The sequence below is a fragment of the Macrobrachium nipponense genome, chromosome 5 (assembly GCF_015104395.2).
Source record: "Macrobrachium nipponense isolate FS-2020 chromosome 5, ASM1510439v2, whole genome shotgun sequence".
Classification (NCBI taxonomy): Eukaryota; Metazoa; Arthropoda; class Malacostraca; order Decapoda; family Palaemonidae; genus Macrobrachium; species Macrobrachium nipponense.
In genome coordinates this window covers 8,947,285-8,966,105 of record NC_061107.1, presented here as the reverse complement: position 1 = coordinate 8,966,105, position 18,821 = coordinate 8,947,285, and the positions used below count along the sequence as shown (strand labels likewise).

At 39.4% G+C, this 18,821-nt stretch overlaps 1 protein-coding gene across 3 annotated transcripts; it reads right to left on the bottom strand.

Annotated features, from left to right (window-relative positions):
- Positions 1–2,960: 2,960 nt before the first annotated feature.
- LOC135215187 (uncharacterized) lies at positions 2,961–18,728 on the bottom strand. Of its 3 annotated transcripts, none has more exons than XM_064249665.1 (7): positions 18,653–18,728; positions 15,510–15,666; positions 14,562–14,692; positions 13,577–13,702; positions 5,714–5,859; positions 4,357–4,484; positions 2,961–3,383 (listed from the first exon to the last, which is right to left on the bottom strand). In XM_064249665.1, exons 2-7 carry the CDS (start codon positions 15,654–15,656, stop codon positions 3,216–3,218), a joined length of 846 nt encoding a protein of 281 aa, XP_064105735.1. In that variant the 5' UTR covers positions 15,657–15,666; positions 18,653–18,728; the 3' UTR covers positions 2,961–3,215. The 3 variants fall into 3 exon arrangements, with proteins under 3 accessions (XP_064105735.1, XP_064105733.1, XP_064105734.1); XM_064249663.1 differs by lacking the exon at positions 18,653–18,728 and adding an exon at positions 18,373–18,502; XM_064249664.1 differs by lacking the exon at positions 18,653–18,728 and adding an exon at positions 18,450–18,502.
- Positions 18,729–18,821: the final 93 nt, after the last annotated feature.

Genomic DNA, 18,821 nt, shown 5'->3' with positions numbered 1-18,821 from the left:
GCTACTTCCATTCTGATCCCTCTTAACCTCGTCCGAATACAGCAAATCAACTTCCATACTAACATCCATGCTCCTGATTACACTCTTCTTACCCTTCTTTCTACCCACCTGTTTCCACTCACCTCTATCTAAATCGCTATCAGCCCTTTCCCCAATGTATTCAGTCCTAGTCTCTTCCTATCCGTCATCCTTACTAGCCTTCTTTCCCTTAGTCTTCTTTTCCTCAGCCGCCTTATTCTTGTCCTCAGGTTTATCCTTATCCTGTGTTTCTCCCTTCTTTCCCTTGCTTATCACAACCAAATCACCTTCATCACTTGTACTCTCATCCGCTCACTCTTCCCCTTTCTTTACCACTCCTGGCCCGTCACAAGACCCAGTAGGCCTACCTCCTACAGCTCCCTCTCCTATGAATCCCTTCATCATTTCCTGCATCATCTCTTGCTCTGCATTCATCATTACCCCAAATTTTTCGTCCATTTTCTCAACCATTCTCTCTTCTTTCATTTTCACTTTCGCAATCCTTAGCATTACTCTCATTTCCTCTTAACTCGCTCTTCAACTCCTCACACTCTACCCTTAATCTCTCATTCTCCACTTCCAATCTTTCCTTAGCTTCCCTCGCCAACCTCAGCTCCTCCTTCAGCCTCTCCATCTCCTTCATCCCTTCCATCCTCACTTTCTTTCACCGATCACACAACTCACTACCCCAATCGTCCTGCAGCTGCCACACCAACAGTCCTTGTTCAGGCACCAAAAAATGTGGCGGGATAACACGCTTAAAAACAAGCAGCAAATACCCCCCCCCCCACCCCCTCCCACATAAACTTAATCTATCTGGCTACCAAACCCACCCTCAATCACACTTTCCTCTTTACACTACAGAATACAGCAGGACAATTGACCCATACCCACACACAGAACAAAAAAAAACACAAAAGGCTGTGCTGTCCGCTGGATATAGGCTAGACGAGACACAACCACCGCCGACAATCAAACACAAACCAACCAACCGAGAACCACAACCCCACAACAACCTAAAAACCCGACAAATCACTGAGCAGAACACCAACAGTTCGAAACAACACAACTACCCGCCAACACCAACACTGCCTCAACCACCACTCACAGACACCGAAACGCACTACCAACCTTTTCAACTTCACCACAACCAGACAAAGACACATACACAACTTTACAACGCCAAAATCAATCAAATAACACAAAATCAACTAACCACTAACGGATAACTGCTGCCAAAACCATCTCTATGCCTTCAACAGATGCCTCACTGCTTATGACTCCCATAACAGACTGCCACTGATATTCTACAGAGTGCCACAACAGACACACTTCCGACCGCCATTCAACCACTCCCATTTATTCTTCTAGAAATATCTCTCTCTCTCTCTCTCTCTCTCAACCTTTGGAGACGTTGTCAAATATAAACTACCATCATTACTCCTCCATAAAAATATAATTTGTTCAAGGGGATGTGAAATGAGATTTTCACAGCTATTTAAAAAGATGACGCGAACATTGCTGTAGACATAATCCAAGTATTGCCCCGAGCAATTACCATCACTAACCCTATGCACTTTTATGACTAATTTATTTAGCCTTTACCTATAAAAATCCATTTGAAAATTTTAGATATTTCCTGGATTGACGAAATTTCATTGGGAAGATAAATATAAAAATTTATGCCATTTCAGGCTCACAATTATGGTATGTTTTTCTCATCACTATTATTCTCACTATGTACATCAATTGCCATTTTGTTTTTATTTGGATGTTCATAAGGGACCACCCTTATTCGCTGGAAGCATTCTAGATCCCCCACAAATAGCTACAATCTGCGAATACTTAGATTCCTTATAAAAATGGGGTTAAACAGTGTGATGCTCTGGTCAACCTCTTGTACTATTTAGTGCCCTTTGCACCTGAATTCCCACCTGACATGTACTTACATACTTATTTCTTCTCTAACAAGTTGCTCTTCTCCTTTCCTAATTAAGTGAACAAAACTTCTTAAGCTTTGAGATCTAAATCTGCTTTCAGGTTTCTTAACATCATGTCTATGCTGATTCCTTTATTTGTGATATCATCTTCCAGGTGTCCTCCAGTAAAAAAAACCTCAGCATTTTCTAAAGTTATTTTCTGAATTCTTCAATTTTTTGTTAAAGTGCTCAGGTGTCATCCAAGTACAAAAACACAAGTCTCATACTTGGTGTTATATGCATTTTCTCTGTTTAGCTACAATATATTTTGATTTATTAGTAGTCCAGCCATAGCTTTCCAGTTCTTCCAAGCTACCGTAACACACATTTCTTACCGACCTCGTGATTCCAACCTCAAAATCTAGTCCATCACCATTGTGACAGAGTATTCTACCTCCTCACAATGATTGTCCCTCCAGTACAACATTCCCCTCCTCCATTTCTTTATCATCAGCTCTTTTATATGCTAGACATTCCACATCCCTCACTCGACTACATCTTGCAATTCTGCTTATTTCCATTAAACAATCAGCTGCATCTGATAAATTATATTGCATTAATCCTACACTACGCTAACATCATCTCCACATGGCTATTTTTCACCATATATCCTCTCTTTTTACTTCCTCTTTCCTTGCATTGATTTTCATTGCTCACTTTGGATCCACCCCTACAAGAGCTTTACATTTTCCATCATCTTATTTGCCTTCCAAAGTTCTCCACGGAGTGTATTGGTCATTATGTCATATCAACATCCTTCAGTCTAACCCATTCTATTTATAGAATATTATCTCAAAGAAATGACTGTTTAGATGCATTATTCTATTTTGCTTAAAAATAATACTTATTAAATAACATTTGCAGCTTTAATCCTAAACAAAGGTGGTTAACTCCATGATAACTGTGTGATGTAAAACTATGTAAATAAATGTCTCACTTTTATATAAAAATATTTATTGTTTTTCCAAAATACATATTTTATAGAAAATATAAGTAAACTTTAGTTTTCTATCTATTTGGAAAGTTACCTTCCAAAATAGGCACTCTTACATATATACCTGTGGCAGAATTCAACACTCTCTAATTACATAGTGTGAATTCATATTCAAATACAGCTCTGTTTTAATAATTCAACTTAGATTCCCTTAACTCACTGAAGTCAACAGTAAAGCACCATGTACTGATAAGTCACTATTCAAATGTCTATGCTCACCTGGTTTAACTAGCAGACGTTTCTTCATGTTCACCTTCACGTTCTACAACTACTTTCTGCAAAACAATGTCTTGTGACATGGAGGAATATTTGCGAACAGTGAAGGAAATGTTACAAGAGGCATCTTCGAAAGTGTCTTCCATTTCAAACTTCTGAGACAAAGTGGATGATCCCTGACAAAAAACAGGTGGGCATTTTAATACTTGCTCTCTACAACAACTTCCTCAGCCAGATTAAAATAATTGCTTAATAACTATTTTTTTCATGCAAAAAAAAAGCAGTTTTTATACAAACCAATTCATCATAATATAGTTTTTCATACTGCGGGATGCATCCAGGTGCCTGAAACAATAAGTTATGCTCAGCCAGATCCCTAGTACTTGTATTTATGGCTGAGCCTCATTCTTCTGTGCAACTTCTTTGAGTATGGACTGTCATCAATGGTATGGAGAAATATATGAATCAAAATTTTCATATCAATTTCATTACCAAGGATGAATGGCTAACTTCCGTGAAACACTGAAAGTGTAGCCCTGGATTCATAACTATTTTTACTATGCACACATACACATTTCCACCTTCAAAACCATCAAATGTCATTCCTTTACTTTTGTGTGTGTATCTTACTATAGCTGTGGAAAAATCACAGGTACTCAAACTCTAAAGGCAAGACCAAATTTACAATATTTTGTAATGATTCATGTTCCACCTACTCATTTTTATTTTTAGTAAATTAGCATATCTGGAGAACTGAACATACACCAGTCATGTACTATATAATGCATTAGGTAAATGCAATTACTGTTTTCACTTTTTGGACTTGCTGTATTTACATTAAACCTGGTCTGATGGATGCATAAACTTCATATTGCTTGGGAAAATCATGAACAGTTAAGCAACAGGTTTGCTACCAAAGATCTCAATGAACTTTTACAAACAATTTTGTGCAGTAATATTGCCTATCTTGATGAAAATTAATAACCATGGTCTTCAGCCAGTTGATCTGAATATATGCAATGCATGCAATACATGCAATGAAAGTAGGTAATGATAAATCTGGAATAAACTTGTCAACTGTAAACAAAGCAACAAGTGACCAGTCTTAGTACTAATAAATCCTACTAACAGAGTAGAAAATTTTGGTACCTGTGTATTCAGCTGTCTCACAGTCCATACATTGTGGCAGTAGTCTCTTGCAAAACTCTTCAGTTCGTCAGCTTTGAGAAGATCTGTGTTCAAGTTGGTCCATGACATTAAAATTCCACATGGGTTCCCTGCAAATAAGCAAACCAGTTATGATTTAAAATGTAAAAAGAAGTGCATAAAGTGTCAAGCAAAACAAATTTATAACCTCTAAAAATGACCGGTTTATTGAAACCTAAAAATCATTACTTAACTACTAAAAGTAATAGTCAAAGTATTGACAAATTTAAACACATCTTGTTCATACATGCAAGCACACTACGACTAAAATTCCATACACTTAAAATACACATTAACTTTATCATTCGTAATTAAGGGATAAGGAAATAAAAACATTTTAAGATATACTACCATCATTATTAAACATCGGCCAAAAGAGGAAAAACTTTCACATGCGAGTTCTGGACAGACCAATAGGAATGAGTAGTCGTGAAACACCAAGAAATTAGAGGACAAGAGGAAGGGAATACATATATGATTAATGGGCTTTTATGCAAAAATTAGTTTTGTTTTCAAACTCACTTTGTTCTATCCCAACTTCATCAGATTATGCCTGAATTTCAACTTAAGAAGGAGGTCAAGGAATTAACAGCCCTAGAATGTTTGAAAGCTTCCAATGGATCCAGGAGAGTACTTGGAGACTACACAAGTTAGCAGACAAGGGTCACATAAGTCAGTGGGTTACTATATACAAAGCACCAGAGAGTAAAAGATGAAGTTTTTACTTGTGACCTGACAAAAAAGAGCTTCAACTACCCAAGAAAGTAAGATACAGATTCACAACCCTGGAAGAATGTCTCGTGAAGATTTATGAAATATGGATACAGGGTGGATTAATAAAAATTTACCTGCCACAACTAATGACTCGATGAGAATGAACCTATGCATTTACAAATGTCCTTCTTATGTAAAAATTTGCAAAGGTAGATTGTCATTCAAGCACTTTGATTCAAAATACCATTCCTGGAAACCTGAAATCAGCAACTAAAAGAGCAGTAGGTAGATTTGATTGGACTGACACCTCTCACATTAATCAAAGAAATTACTCCACTCTGATGTTTGGCATGATCAAGTGGCAACTCTGCTGCTGAAAAGAAAACTTTTCCATGAAACTTTAGACTCCTGCCATTAATTCCCAAAGCAACACAGAACATGTAAAACAGATGATAGGACTAAATGGTATGCAAAATAAATGTGATGATGAATAATATCTTCTTTCTACGTTAGTACAAACAATAATAGTGCAACTACAAATACCTGTGCTACAACTTCATAAGCTGCAAATAACTACCATCCTTACCTGAATTAGTAACTGGCCCACTGTTTGAGCTGCTCTGACTGCTGTTCACACTGCTCTGTCTCGCAGCAGCATCCTGGCAGTATCCTGCCGCCTCTTGAATCAATGATAAAATACGAGCAACATTCACCAGTATTTGGGAGATATCACTAGGAACACAAAAAATTAATTACAAATTATAACCAAAAAAAGATAACTAGAAACCTAGCAATTCATTTACTGATCAGTTTATTGTTTTATCATGACTCAGTTTTACAAGTTCACTGACTCAACTTTCTGGACTCTCAAGGGGTTCAAAATTTTTTCCTTATTGAAAGGTGAAAATGGGAGCAAAGTAAATTTGAATAAATTGGAAGGCTAAGGGGAAGAGACTAAAAGGGAAGGGTACCATCTATAGTATACCATGTAAGAGAAGTCCCTATATGTACAAGGAAACACAGCAATGCAAACTCAATGCAACACCATCTGCCAAGCTTGACACAAAATCACTAAGACCTCAGTACAAGAAAAACATGAAATTTTCATTATTAAAATGAAGTTTTATTGTATACTTACCGAACAATTATACAGCCGTGATTTCCACGAGCGGCAGGATACTAAATTCAAATTTAGCGCGTAGGCGTCGCCAACACTGGTGGTGATGACGTCATCTCCCTCCACTCGCGGGAGAACCAGGTACAACTGCCCAGGTGAATCCAATTCTTTCTGCCCGTCCGTCCACCTAAGGGGAGGAGGGTGGGTATAATCATAATTGTTCGGTAAGTATACAATAAAACTTCATTTTAATAATGAAAATTTCATTTTTTATTGTAGTGTCGTTACCGAACAATTATACAGCTGATTACACATTTTTTTGGGAAGGTGGGATTCAGTGGACCACTAGTATTTCTAAATGGTTACATTTATTACAATACCAGTAAACACTCAAGGTGTCTGTTGTACCTTACCTTGTAAGAGAGCTACAGCAAGACTGTTACTCTGCCTCTGGTCGGTGCTCTTCTTACTATTGTAGAGGAATTGGAATTTGACCAAAGTTAGCCTCTACAGGAGTGGAATCCTTCCGTAGTTCAAGCGAGTCAAGGCTGACTGACGGAGGATAGTAACAACAAAGATTGCCCTTGCCCTGGGCTAAGACCAGAAATTCAATCATACAAAACATTTGTCACCAACACCAGATTTAAAAACATATATACCAACCATTGTAAAATCTGACCTAACAGACTGGTGAGTATCCCAGGTACTCAGTACCCCCAGCTTCCCTTGAACTCGACAACCTATTCAAGGTGAAAAGTTTAGCATGATAGGAGGGACGACACCCCTGTGCCGTTTCTCCCAACACCATGCCAGAAACCGCCACCGGACCTAACGTTTTACAATTCTCGAAAACCGTCTCTATCTCTTTGAGATAATGACTCGCAAAAACCGAATTCGATCTCCAGAATGTGCTCTGAAGAATCAAAGCTAAAGATAAATTCTTTCTGAATGCTAAAGAAGTTGCCACTGCTCTAACCTCGTGAGCTTTACTCTCAGAACGGAAAGATTGTCGTTCTCGGACTGCGAGTGAGCTTCCCTGATAAGCTCTCTAATAAAGAACGATATAGCATTCTTAGAAAGAGGACGAGAGGGATTTTGAAACCGAGGTCCAGAGCTTAGAAGATTGTCCTCTACCCTTAGTGGCAAACAGATACTGCTTAATAGCCCTGACTGGACATAAGAGCCTTTCTTCCTCCTCATGTCCAACCAAATCAGATAAGTTCCTTACCACAAAACTCCTCGGCCAAGGATTAGAAGGATTCTCATTTTTGGCTAGAAAGGTCAAAGATACCGAAAATACAGCATTGCCTTGAGAGAAACCGACTCTTTTGTCTATAGCGTGCAATTCGCTGACACGCTTAGCAAAAGCTAGTGCAATAAGAAAAGAGTGCCTTCTTAGTCAAGTTCCTGAGTGAAGCCGACTTCAAAGGCTCAAACGGTGGCCCCATGAGGAACTTAGCACCACATCTAAGTTCCAAGCCACTGTATCCTGCGGGAGCTTAGTGGTTTCGAAAGACCTAATGAGGTCCGACAGATCTGAATTGGAGGAAATATCCAAAACCTCGATGTCGAAAACCGAAGAGAGCATGGCTCTATATCCTCTGATCGTCGAAAGAGCCAGTTTCTTAGAGTTCTAAGAAAATAGAAGAAAAATCTTGCTATTCCTGTTAAAAGACGGTCGCAGAAGTAGAGACTTTAGCACTTCTACACCACTCTCTGAAGATTCTCCACTTCCCTTGATAGAGTTTGTTAGAAGACTCTCGCCTACAACGAGCGATAGCTTCTGCAGCTCTTCTGAAAACCCTTTTGCTCTGACAAGATTCCGGACAGTCTGAACCCTGTCAGAGCTAGAGCGGACAAGTTTTGGTGGAACCTCTTGAAGTGAGGTTGTTTGAGAAGCCACTTATCTGGAGGAAGAAGTCTGGGGAAGTCTACTAACAAAACTGGAGAAGGTCCGGGAACCACTCTTTCCTGGGCCAAAAGGGAGCGATTAACGTTAGTGTTACATTTGCTGTGCGACATGAAACTTGTTCAGCACCTTTCTTATTAGACCGAACGGAGGGAATGCATAAGCTTCCAGACCCGACCAATCAAACAGCATTGCGTCCACCGACCAAGCTAGAGGATCTGGGACTGGAGAACAAAAGAGAGGAAGACGGTTGTTTCCTTGATGTCGCGAACAGGTCTATTGACGGTCGTCGACCCCAAAGGCACCAAACCAAAGGCTTTGAAACCAAGTTTCTGACAAATCTTGTTGTCCAAAGTCCACTCCAGAGGTAACACTTGCTGTTGACGACTTAACTCATCCGCCAGGGACGTTCATCTTTCCCGGAACAAATCTCGGGACTAGCTGAACCTTCGCTTCTTTTGACCACAGGAGGAGATCCTTGGCTACTTTCGTATAGAGAGAAAGACTGAGTCCCCCCCCTGTTTCCGCACGTACGAGAGAGCCGTGGAGTTGTCGGAATGCACTGCCACTACCCGACCTTCTTACTAAGCTCCGAAACTGTCTGAGCCCCAGGAAAATTGCTAAAAGTTCCTTTACATTTATGTGGAACAACTTCTTCTCCTCTCCGACCAAGCTCCTGAAGTCCATTGATTTCCCAGCAGGGCTCCCCAACCTGTGTCCGATGCGTCGGAAAAGAAACTGTAGGTTCGGGAGGATGGGTCGTAATCTAACCCTTCTTCCAACCTTGCTCGAGAGAGCCACCACCTTAGGTCCTCTTTTATTTGATCTGTGACAGGAAAGGTAATCGAGTCTGGTTGTGTCTTCCTGCAACCAAGAGGCTCTCAGGAAAAACTGCAGAGGTCTCATGTGTAGTCTTCCCAACGTCACAAAATTTCTCCACTGACGTCAATTTGCCCAGGAGCCTCATCCACTGATTGGCAGAACTTACCTTTTTGTCCAAGAACTCCTGAACTGTCTCCAGACAGCCTTGAACCCTCTTCGGGACAGAAAAGCCCGAAAAACTTGAGCATTCAGAATCATCCCCAAATAAAGGATGCTCTGAGATGGAACCAACTGGGACTTCTGTTGTTGACCAGAATTCCTAACTTTCTGCAAGATCCAGAGTTGTTCCAAGGTCCTTCATGCACCGACTCTCTGATTCCGACCGGAGAAGCCAATCGTCCAGATAGAGAGAGATTTCTTACTCCTAATATGTGCAGCCAGCTTCTCCCTATAGGGGATAGAACCCTGGTGAAACTTGAGGAGCGGTCGCTAGTCCGAAGCAAGCGCCCGAAACTGAAACACCTTGCCTTCGAACATGAACCTCAGGTACTTCGAGATTCGCGATGTATCGGAATATGAAAATAAGCGTCTTGCATGTCCCAGAGAGACCATCCAATCCCCCTGTCTGATGGACTCCAGAACCGACAGAGTGGTCTCCATATGAAATTTTGTTTTCTGGACATGCAAGTTTCAGGGCGCTCACAGCCAAAACCGGCCTCCAGACCCCCTGATGACTTGGGAACTACAAAAAGGCGATTGTAAAAGCCTGGAGGAAAATCCCCTTCTATCTGTTCTATCGCTTCTTTGAGAACAAGCGCTTCCACTTCTGCGGCTAGCGCCAGAAATTTGTCTGAGCCCGGAGAGTATGCCTGGAATGGAATTGGCACAGGTGAGAGCGAGGGAGGTGAAACGAGAGGAATACGATAGCCGAGTTTGAGTACTTGCACTACCCCCAGGCTTCTGCTCCTCTGTTTTCCCATTCCTCCCAAAACAGAGCCAGCCTCGGCTCCACTGGGTTCATGGAAGAACCGAGCTTTCATTTGGAAGGTTTGTTAACCTTGGCCGAGGCCTTAGACTGAGGTCGCAAATTCGACTTCGCGAAAGAAGCGCCTTGGGTTTTCTCCCTCGAAAAGGCGCTTGGGCCAGAGGAGAAACCGAAGGAACAGTCTCCAAAGGAGCTTTAGGTCTCTTAGTAGACTGTGCCAGTAAAATCCGAAGTAGATTTCTTATCTAGCGCAGACGAAATTGACAACACTACATCGTCTGGAAAGAGGTTATCTTTCACAAAAGGAGCAAAACAAGAGAGCAGACTTCTGTTGGGAAGTAACCCTTTTAGAAGCAAAGGAGCACCAAAGTGGAGCCTTTTCTTAAGGGTACCAAAGGCGATGAGCGAAGCTAACTCATCACATCCATCCCTAATGGATTTGTCCGCACAGGACAAGAACACCAATCCAATCCTCCGCTAACTCCTGAGAAAGAGAAGGACAGTCTTCGATCTTGGCCGCTAAAGCGCCAATAGTCCAATCAAGGAAGCTAAAGACTTCCAAAAGTTTAAATTGATTCTTTACAACATGGTCCAACTCAGGCGCTGTAAAGAAAACTTTCGCTGCGGCGAAAGCAGATCTTCTAGAGGAGTCGATTAAACTGGAGAAGTCTCCCTGGGAGGAGGCAGAAACTCCCAGAGAAGGAGCTTCCCCAGTTACATAAAACCTATACCTCTTACGAAGCAACTTATAGGGAGGGTAAGCAAAAGAGCCTTCCCTAAGTCTCTTTTCATAGACATCCATTTCTCCGTCTCTTTCAACGAATGTCTAACCGCTTTAGATAGAACAAGTTTTGGGAGGAGAGGGTCTGAAGTTTTCCTCCTCATCAAAAAAGTCGAAGTTGGGGAGCGCGGAGCCGCTTTCTCAAAATAATCTGGATAAGATACCAGAAGAAATCTAAGGAGACGTGAATAACACGAGAGGTGATGTGAATCCTCCTCCTCTACTTCTTCTTCATTCTCCGATACCGCCGAAGAAGTAGACGGAACTACAACCGGATCTGAAGGTTTCGAACCACCCTTGGACTCATTCATCCAGTTGGTTAACATCTCTAACTGCTTGCGCAAAGGCGCCAGAGACGAATCAAAACCAGTTAACGTAGGCTTGGAAGAGCCTAAATGTTCAGCAGGAGGCGGAAAAACTACTTGCGCCTCGCTCGGAGCCGCCGAAATTCGAGGCGAAACAGGCGCATCAGGCGTAACAGACGAGAAAGCGCCTAACAAACACCCTTAGAACTGCTAGCTACAGCGCTAAAACCACAATCTCTACTAGTAGATGGAGCCGAAAAAGGCACAGATTGAGGCGACGAACGAGCCGCTAACGCCGAGGCGCAACCCTACTCTCAGGCTCCTTATACCGCTTGACTGGAGGAGGCGAAGAATCGGCGCCTGAGCGCCTCTTTAAGGGACGCGAAACGGGCGAATCTCGCCAAGAGCGCCGCGCAACCGGAGACGAATCGCTTGAATCATTCGAACGGAAAGTCTGATCCGCAACACCTTTCCAACGCTTAACCGAGCCCTGTTGAGGCGCAACAGGCTCAACAAGAGAGGCGCCTGTCTGTGGGCAAATCCCGATCGACTCCCTTGGACTTCCGGTATGTCTTCTCCCCGGTGCGGGGGAGCTGGACAGTGACCTTTGTCTAGGAGACGTGTCAGGACAGACAGACGCACCCTCAACTACACTCTTACCTGAAGCCGCTTTCTCCAAAAACGTCTTAACTGAATTACCAAGTTGCAAAACCGTATTCGCTAGTACCGAAAATTTCTGATCTAACCTCGATTCCAGACTGGCAATGGTGTCGGAAGAAACTACACGGGAAGCCGGAGAAGTGGGATTAGTAGGAGGAATAGGAGGTAGTAGGTTAAAGGACATAACAATTTGAGGAGAAACAGAAGGAACAGATGCATCGCAAGACGAAGCAGAGCTAAGTCTACTTTCCCTAAGCGCTGCTTTTTGCTAATTCTGTCTTTTAGCTAATTTCTCCGAGTAGAACTAAAAAACTTCCATTGAGAATCAGTCCAATCACTACACTCGTTACATATTCGATCTGCTGAAACAAACCTGTCCCACCCCTACACTTAACACATGTTTAGTGTGAGAATCATACTCTAACTTGGATAATCTAGTTTTACATCCTGAGATGCAAAACCTAACTCCCGACGGACTAGAATCCGACATGGCAACGCCTAAATAATAAGCAAAATAACAACAACGCCAAAAAAGAGTACTTCACCATTCCGAAGATCAAATCCACAAGAAAAAAGTGAAGCAAAACAGTCATCCAACCGCACCGACCACCGATGTTCACGGACGCCGGCAGGAAAAGAATTGGATTCACCTGGGCAGTTGTACCTGGTTCTCCCGCGAGTGGAGGGAGATGACGTCATCACCACCAGTGTTGGCGACGCCTACGCGCTAAATTTGAATTTAGTATCCTGCCGCTCGTGGAAATCACGGCTGTATAATTGTTCGGTAAGACACTACAATAAAAATCAGGATTATACAGATCCAACCGCATTATTACTAACATTTCATCAATCTATGAATAACCCTCATTCTATAGTATTACTGCTAAAATCTCACAATATGAACACAAAGGAACAAATAAAAGATGAAAAAAGGTGAGGATGAAAAACTGCAGACTTCTTGATGCATAAGATATTTTTCATGCAAGGTCACAGAGATATATTATTATCATTAATGATTTATCTAACTAATAAGTCAAGATAATAGGTTCTCAAAGCCTTTGCTGGAAGGGAACTGTTTGTCTTCAATATAAAAATGGATCTGGTTTGTTTTTGCTTGTTTTTACTTAAAAAGAGACATAAACATTTCTAGAATTATGCCGAGTTAACTCATCTAAACTGAAAACATCATATCTTTGCAAGAGCTCACTGAAGAATATAATGAAAAAAATGTTAAACAATAAATAATAGAAGCACACTTACCATAGCAACAGTCCTTTCAAAGACTAAAAAAATAAATAAATTGCAATTCATCTATTTAGTCTGATCATTTTTTCTTGCTTTTAATAATGCAATGCACACATGAAGCACTTTCATATACTGAATCATATACTTTTGATATCAACTTTAAAATCTTATTAATATAAAAAAAAAAAACTTGCCTATGGTAAACAGGCATGGTATTTTTAAAAAGATAATTCCAGTTAATGTGTCCTTTGAAAGCTGAATATGTATAATTTATTGTAGTGTTTCAAAACTGAAATACAGTAAAATTAAAAGGCTTAAGTTACAAAATCTACACCAACTGTCAATGTGACCTCAATAATCTACCAGTAACTTTAATAATATTCAACAAAAACACTGTGTCAAGGGCTGACATCTGCAACATCTGTACAGTACATGCAAATGTTTTCAGTATAATCTATATAAAAATAATAATCATCAAATCTTATGATGATCATTCCAAAGACAGAAACTGGAATCTTGTGTTGTGCCTGATAACAAGACAAATAAATAATATGCAACATAATCGCATAATATTGAATTACAATACGTATATGTAACTTGAATTGCAAACCTTCTATGTACTTACTCTAAATAATTAATAGGCACATAACTTTGTAAATCATCTATAACAATTAGTGAAGGAAGATCTCCCCGAGGCATTAGATGTAACGAAGCCAAATAACCTTGAAGCTCTAATAACGTTGTTGCGTATCTGGAAAAAATGTAACGTAATAAATGGAACTGAACCAAAAACCAAACAAGGTTTCATTATAATAAGAATTTGCTACACTAAATTTGAGAAACTTAAGAGACAATTAACTTTCTCATAAAAACTAGTAATTCTGTAAAAAGCATAATATTAAGTTTGGTACAAGGAAATCTAACATACAAATATTACACCTTATCCAAGGTAGCTATGTTCCAGATCTTACTACATACAGTATATAGCAGAAACTGTAGCTTAACTGACAAATACTTAAATAATTTAGAAAATTTACATTATCAAACAGTTTAACACAAAAGTTTTTTCTTATATTTTAGCATGTCTCAAATCAAAGATACAAACACCTCATGTAACCTTATACGGCATGAAATCTAGATACAAATATATAAAACAATTGCTTTTCCTGACAAGATTGAAACATATATGTCTTTTGGTGTAATCAAGACTTACATATAGACTCATTAGTTGGATCAGAATTACAAGTGTTAAAACAAGTACAAAATACTGTAAGAGGTTTGTAAATAGTTTGTATGTGCACATTACAAATGCTCAAATAAAATGCAGTGATAAATACTAAGTTGTCGCAATTCTACTGTTAGAGATCTCGTATCTGTATCTAACAACGTTATTTTTTTTAGGAAGATATACAAGGAAATATTTCCTTGAACTATGTGTATTATATAAATTTAATATATCAGTCTTACATTTTATGTAGTATTATGAGCAGGGCTATCACAGCTTATGGAGGTACAATACAGTATGTGATTCAGACATCTCAATGTAATCAGAAAATGAATAATTACTATCTGATGAATTATAAAATATACATTCATTCACTTCAACTTACAGCATTTGAATATTTTTCATGGTAGCAGATGTAGGTGGAAACATACCATGTACACTGAGGGGTAAGTTTGTTATTTTACTGGGAGCTATGAAAAGGACTTGCCTTCCAGTAGCTCCCTCAGTTATGGCTGCCTGTGGGAAAAAAAAAAATTTGAAAATTTCAAAATAATTACAATAACTTTCATAATTTGCTGACACAGGCCACTACTTTATAACTACTTTTCTTCGCTGGTCTAAAAAAATACATACTCTTCAACACAAACTACATAATATAAATGGCTTTAATGATAGTGGCTACTCTTGCTTGTAAGCCACACCCTGTGGCAGACCCCTTACTTTCACTTGTCAGTATCTTCATGTTTTCCTGCTACTTCAATGAAAATTGTTCTGTAGTTGTTTACAGAGAAGAGAGAAAAGGACTTTTTTGTCAGGAAATTACTTGCTTCTATAAATCAAGGACTGCCTGAAAACAATTTTCCTTCAAAGTATTGGCTATACCCTTACAAATACTTTACCCCTATCTATGTGGGAAGCAAATGCAGACTACCAAGCGTAGGCAAACCAAGGAAATTGAGTGGATCAACCATTAGCCATAAAGTGACCTTTACTTGTGTAGAGGACTACGCGTTCAGTCTTTTATTACGCGTTATAAGGATGAATTCTTACATGAAGCATTAATGTTCTTAAAATGCACATACATTCACAACTAGACATAAGCTTTGGGGCTTATGCTATAGACATGGGGTAGCATTAAGACACAATGTGGGATGATACCTAAATAAAATCTTTATACATTATAAACTATCAGCCTAACCATGATCACATTACCCTGTTGAGGTTAAAAACAGTAATTATTGGCTTGATCACTTGCTAAGATAATAGACTATTCCCAATCATTTTAAACATTGATAATGCGCTTACCAGGTGAACACTGACTTATTTACAATACCTGCATAAGCATTGCAGTTTTGTTGGAGTGTGGTCTCCCAATAATCAATGTTGTAGAAATTGGAGAGAAACTGTGCTTATGGTACAGCTGCAGGTTATGCAGATTTTGGCCACCAAGAGGAAAAATCCTGCCTATGATGTCTTTCATGGTTAAATACCTGTTGAGAAAGAAACAAGTTTAAATCTCTATCAGTCTTAACTGTTGTGACATTGCTAAGAAACTAAGATAGCTGCTAAGGGGTGCAAAATATTCATCGTTCAAACTCATTGTGACAGTAAAATACATTTGTAAAGTAATAATAGTTTTAACAATGAGCAAAACATTGGTATTTACAATTGTTTCCTGTTCCTGTTGTGCATTCCTCACCCACTTATGCTAGCCTACATATTCCTTGAGAAACATAACACAGCAAGTATACTATGATATCATCTACCCACTGGTAACAGCATTTCCAATTTTGTTGTGTCCCACATTGACACAAGAGAATTGTGGTTTTCAAGAACTCATATCAAAAAATCAAATTTCTAGGGTAGGCTAGAAGAGTATAACGAAGGTCCTTTTTATGCACCTTTAATTTTTTTTACTTACAACAAAACCACTGTGAATGCTTGTTAAGGTTGTCATTTCAATTTGTTTTGTAATGTTTCTTATTCTAGAATGTTGTCATCACCCTCAGCGTGAGCTGTCCTTCTTTTCCAACAGGCCAGAGCGTCGAGAGAATAAAAGCCCGTGGTTGATTATTTGCCAAACTGACCATTTGCCTCTGAATTTTGGATACACAGATTTGCAGGGGCAGTCACGTCTTTTTTTCTTTCTTTTTTATCTTGGTCTCTGCATTGTGGTTGTTCTCTGCTGCATTTATGTTTTTTTCAAATCTTGGGTTCAGGATAAGTTGCAAAATCACTGCACTTTTAATTATGAATTTCCAATATACTGCGAACTGTCCTGGATGATATAAATACAGGTACATATATGTAAGCAAGCAAATATTGTTCATCTTGATTTATGGTATCCTAAATCAGGTAAGGTGCATGGCCTAGGCAGGGAAAATAGGACTTTACATCCTAAATCAGGTTAGGTGGGAGGTCCAAGCCAGTCAAGAAGGACCAGGTACTAGAGGTTAGGTTAGCTTAGGTCCAAATACACCCTTGTACATCATTAAATTGCAGCACTCTAGGTCAGTTTTTTTAGCTTTTATTGGTGGGTATCAATGGTTAAAACTTAACATGTACATAATACCATTTTCATCTGATGTACTACAAACACTGTTTTTGTCTATATCCAATAATGGTACATCAGCTGATCAACTTCATTACAACTACCTCAAATTAAAACAGTAACTGTTTTCACCCTGATTTTTCCAGTTATCTAAATTTTACTTTTTTCCTTTGTAATTTTCAATTAATGTGCATAGGTTATGTGATTTTTCTGACCTTCCTTGATATCTGAAGCTTATTTTCTACTTATAGTATATGCAAACAGCTGTCGTAGCCTATTATTTTTAGATTTTAGGGTTGGGTAGCAATCCTTTCGTGAGAGTTTTCACAAACAAGCTAACTAAAACTAAAGTAAAACTGAAGACTACTACTGCACCCGTCTGGTTCACTAACTACCAGTTTGCATTCAAAATAGATGCTGTGTTTAGTACCAGCCCCTTGGGATGAACAAACTCTCACAAACAAAAGACAATAGACATTATAAATATAAACAAAATACATAAACATAATCCAAGGCATAAACAGAAGGCGGTAAATATCACGATCTGCTATTGGCAGGAAACAAGCCACAGTAGGGTAAATGACCGAATGGCGACATAGCAGCCACCATTCCTGGAATGCGGCCACCTTCCCGAAAAAGTAGTACTGGAATTCACTGCCATGAGCAACAGTCAAGAATTGTGGCCCATCCTGGCAGCACAACCGAGACCTTTACGTTCCTCTCAAAGTAAGTGTTTTCTCTTAAATTACGAAATAATGGCATAATTCAAGCGCTTATTTGGGAAGTGGCCGGGATCCGAGAGAGGTGGCCGTTATGTCACCATTTGGTCATTTACCCAGGTGGTAGTCTTCAGGTTTACCAAAACTAAAATCATGCAAGTGCGTCATGTTAGCTAATACATGACTAGAATAAAATAAAATATAGAATTTAGACCAAAGGCCAAGATCATTCAGTGCTGAAAGGGAACCCAAGAGTAGAAAGGTTAAAAAGGTGTAACAGGAGGAAAACTTCAAAGCAGTTACACTATGAATCAATCGTTCGAGAGGGTGGATGGCAAAATGAAAGAAAGGGAATATGAACGGAGGTACAACAGTAGGAACGAAAGGGGTCGCAGCAGCTAGGGGGCTGAAGGGACGCTGCGAAGAACCATAAGTATAGGTAATGCCTACGGTGCTCACGCTGGACTGGCTAACCCCCAACAGTGTTAAGGCATGAAGAACACGGAAGACAGGCTTTCCAGTCCCAATAACTGACCGCAACAAAAATTAGATTAGATCAAATAATGTTAGATATTAACTTTATAGGTAACCAACTTACATTAGGTAATATTCAAAGAACAAATTACCTAGATACCTACTAGGTAGCTAGTACCATTTGTTACCTACCTACCTACTAGGTAGCTACTTCACAAAATGATAAAAAAACCGCATTAATGGGCTGACTAAACTGTTCTCATTCAAAATTACATGAGAAAATGTTTTAAAAAATTATATTTTACTTGTGTTACGTAAAGTAGCACATTGGTTTAAAAGCAACGTTGAGGTACTTCAGTACCGATAACTCTACTGGGTACTAGGCATGCAAATTGCTAAGCTAACCTTGTCTTTTATTGGATAATGTAAGGTAATTCAACATAAATTCATACCTGTATGTTTAATGAATTACTTAATAAGCTTTACTTAAGGCTAATGCTGAAAGATTTGGCAGTAACATTAAACTAACAATTCAATTCGTCGCCATTCAGAATCAGAATTCTAGATTATTTTAGTAGGAAGGAGGAAGGCCCAACCTTTTAACAGCTCACCCGAAGACTGTAAGGATTTGATAATAAATTTAATTCGCACATTTTAAGGGCGCCCATGAGCGACAGAGGAAAGAAATAGGCCATTTCACAATTGCATAATGACCTAGAGGCCGTAGCTCACCTAGAAAACAGACATATTTGAATGAACAGTGACCAGGCACCTGTCTACTGGACTCTGGAGACCAACCAGCCGTACCTCTCTATTTTGTATGTCAATCACAGTCATTACTCTTCGTGAACAAACCATCTCTTTTAAATAAATGTTTAGCATTGGAAGGATAATATAAATT